We start from the raw sequence: 1,811 nt of genomic DNA on the forward strand, positions 1-1,811 counted from the left end.
ATTCAAAAACAGGACAATTTCGCCATCGATCGGAGAGGTAAAGGACAAGGCCGCACAGATAAACCTCTCAAGTACAAACAACAACAAAGGCCGGAACAGCAACCAGCAGTCACTAAATGCTATTGCTGTGGCAAAACGGGCCACGAGACGAGTTCGTGTAAATATCGAGACCGACGTTGTGACTTCTGCCATAAGAAAGGCCACCTGGAGCGAGCATGTATTAAGAAGAAGAACCTGTCGAATAAATTCCTTGGAGAAGCCAGCGACAGCAGCACCGGAGCCGACGACGATCTCAGCGATACGAACAGCGAGTACGACACAGCGAGCAACAACAACCACATCGAGTTCCACAACATCAACGAAGGTGAAAGAGTAAGCGATTGTAATGCGATCTGCGCCGAACCGATGTTTTTCGACGTTGAAATCAACGGTAAAACAGTCGAGATGGAATTCGACTCGGGTACGTTCTATAGCGTGATGTCGGAAAAATTCGCAAACAAAACATTCGAAAATACGAAAGTTAGCGACTCGCAGATAAAATTAGTATCGTATGAAAATAAAACGATGGAACCGCGAGGCCAGTTAAAAGACTTGAAGGTTACTTTTAATAACAAAACAAAAACACTGAACTGCTTGATTTTGAAAGGCGATAAAGTACCGCTAATCGGCAGACAGTGGCTAGCAGCATTCGGGCTTTGGCCATTAGATAAACTTTTGAATTCGGATATCGTCGCGAAAAGTAAACAAAGTATTCATAACATACGAGCCGATGGCGTACGCCAGAAAATTTTAGGAGAATTCAAAATTTTATTTAGCGAGACGCCAGGCGTATATAACAAGCGTGAAATTAAAATACATCTAAAACCACATGTAAAACCGGTAGCGCTTGGAGCAAGGCATATGCCGTTCGCGTTACGACCAAAAGTCGAACAAGAAATAGATCGACTAATTAAATTAGGTAATTTAGAGAGAGTAGAGTCAAGCGAATGGGCAACACCCATCGTACCTGCTCAAAAATCAGACGGTAAAATTAGAATCTGCGGAGATTTTAGAGTTACACTAAACCCGCATTTGCAAATAACAAAACGTCCGTTGCCTAAAATTGATGATATTTTTGCAGTCATGAAAAACGGTATTAAATTTTCGCAGCTAGATCTGCCACACGCGTATATGCAGTGTGCAGTAGAAAAAGAATCGCGAAAATACCTAACAATAACCACACACACCGGATTATTTCAATTTACACGCATGATGGAAGGGATAAGCATTGCTCCAAGCGAGTTTACACACATTATGTCCGAATGTTTGCAGGGCATTCCAAATGTAATCAATTATATGGACAATATTTATGTAACCGGCAAAACCGACGAAGAGCACTTCGAAAACTTGAGAACTATTTGTCAACGACTAACAGAGCGCGGACTTCGATTAAACGGAAAAAAATGCGACTTCATGAAGGATAGAATAGAGCTCTTGGGCTACGTAATAGATAAAGACGGATTACATAAGGCGAAATCAAAAATTGAAGCAATGTACGGAGCACCGCGCCCCGAGAACACAAAACAGCTGGAATCGTTCATCGGACTAATTAACTTTTACGAGAGATTTTTAAAAAATAGATCCGTTATGCTAAAACCACTTTACGATTGTGCGCGACAAGAAAAATTCGAATGGACCGAGGAATGTGAAAAAGCTTTTTTGTGGGTAAAAAACGAAATGATATCGCCGAAAGTTCTAGCACATTACGACCCCAGCGAAGAATTAATACTCGCGTGCGATGCATCTCACTATGGCTTAGCAGCAATACTATC

At 41.7% G+C, this 1,811-nt stretch overlaps 1 protein-coding gene across 1 annotated transcript; it reads left to right on the forward strand.

Moving 5' to 3' along the window:
• Positions 1 to 58: 58 nt before the first annotated feature.
• On the forward strand, positions 59 to 1,704 carry LOC105559236 (uncharacterized protein K02A2.6-like; the record flags this gene model as incomplete). The annotated part of the gene is made up of 1 exon (XM_012007378.1): positions 59 to 1,704. A coding segment is annotated over one exon (1,646 nt), but the record flags the coding sequence as incomplete, so codon positions are not given.
• Positions 1,705 to 1,811: the final 107 nt, after the last annotated feature.

Source organism: Vollenhovia emeryi, unplaced genomic scaffold (genome assembly GCF_000949405.1).
Source record: "Vollenhovia emeryi isolate VEMERY1.0 unplaced genomic scaffold, V.emery_V1.0 DF946812.1, whole genome shotgun sequence".
Classification (NCBI taxonomy): domain Eukaryota; kingdom Metazoa; phylum Arthropoda; class Insecta; order Hymenoptera; family Formicidae; genus Vollenhovia; species Vollenhovia emeryi.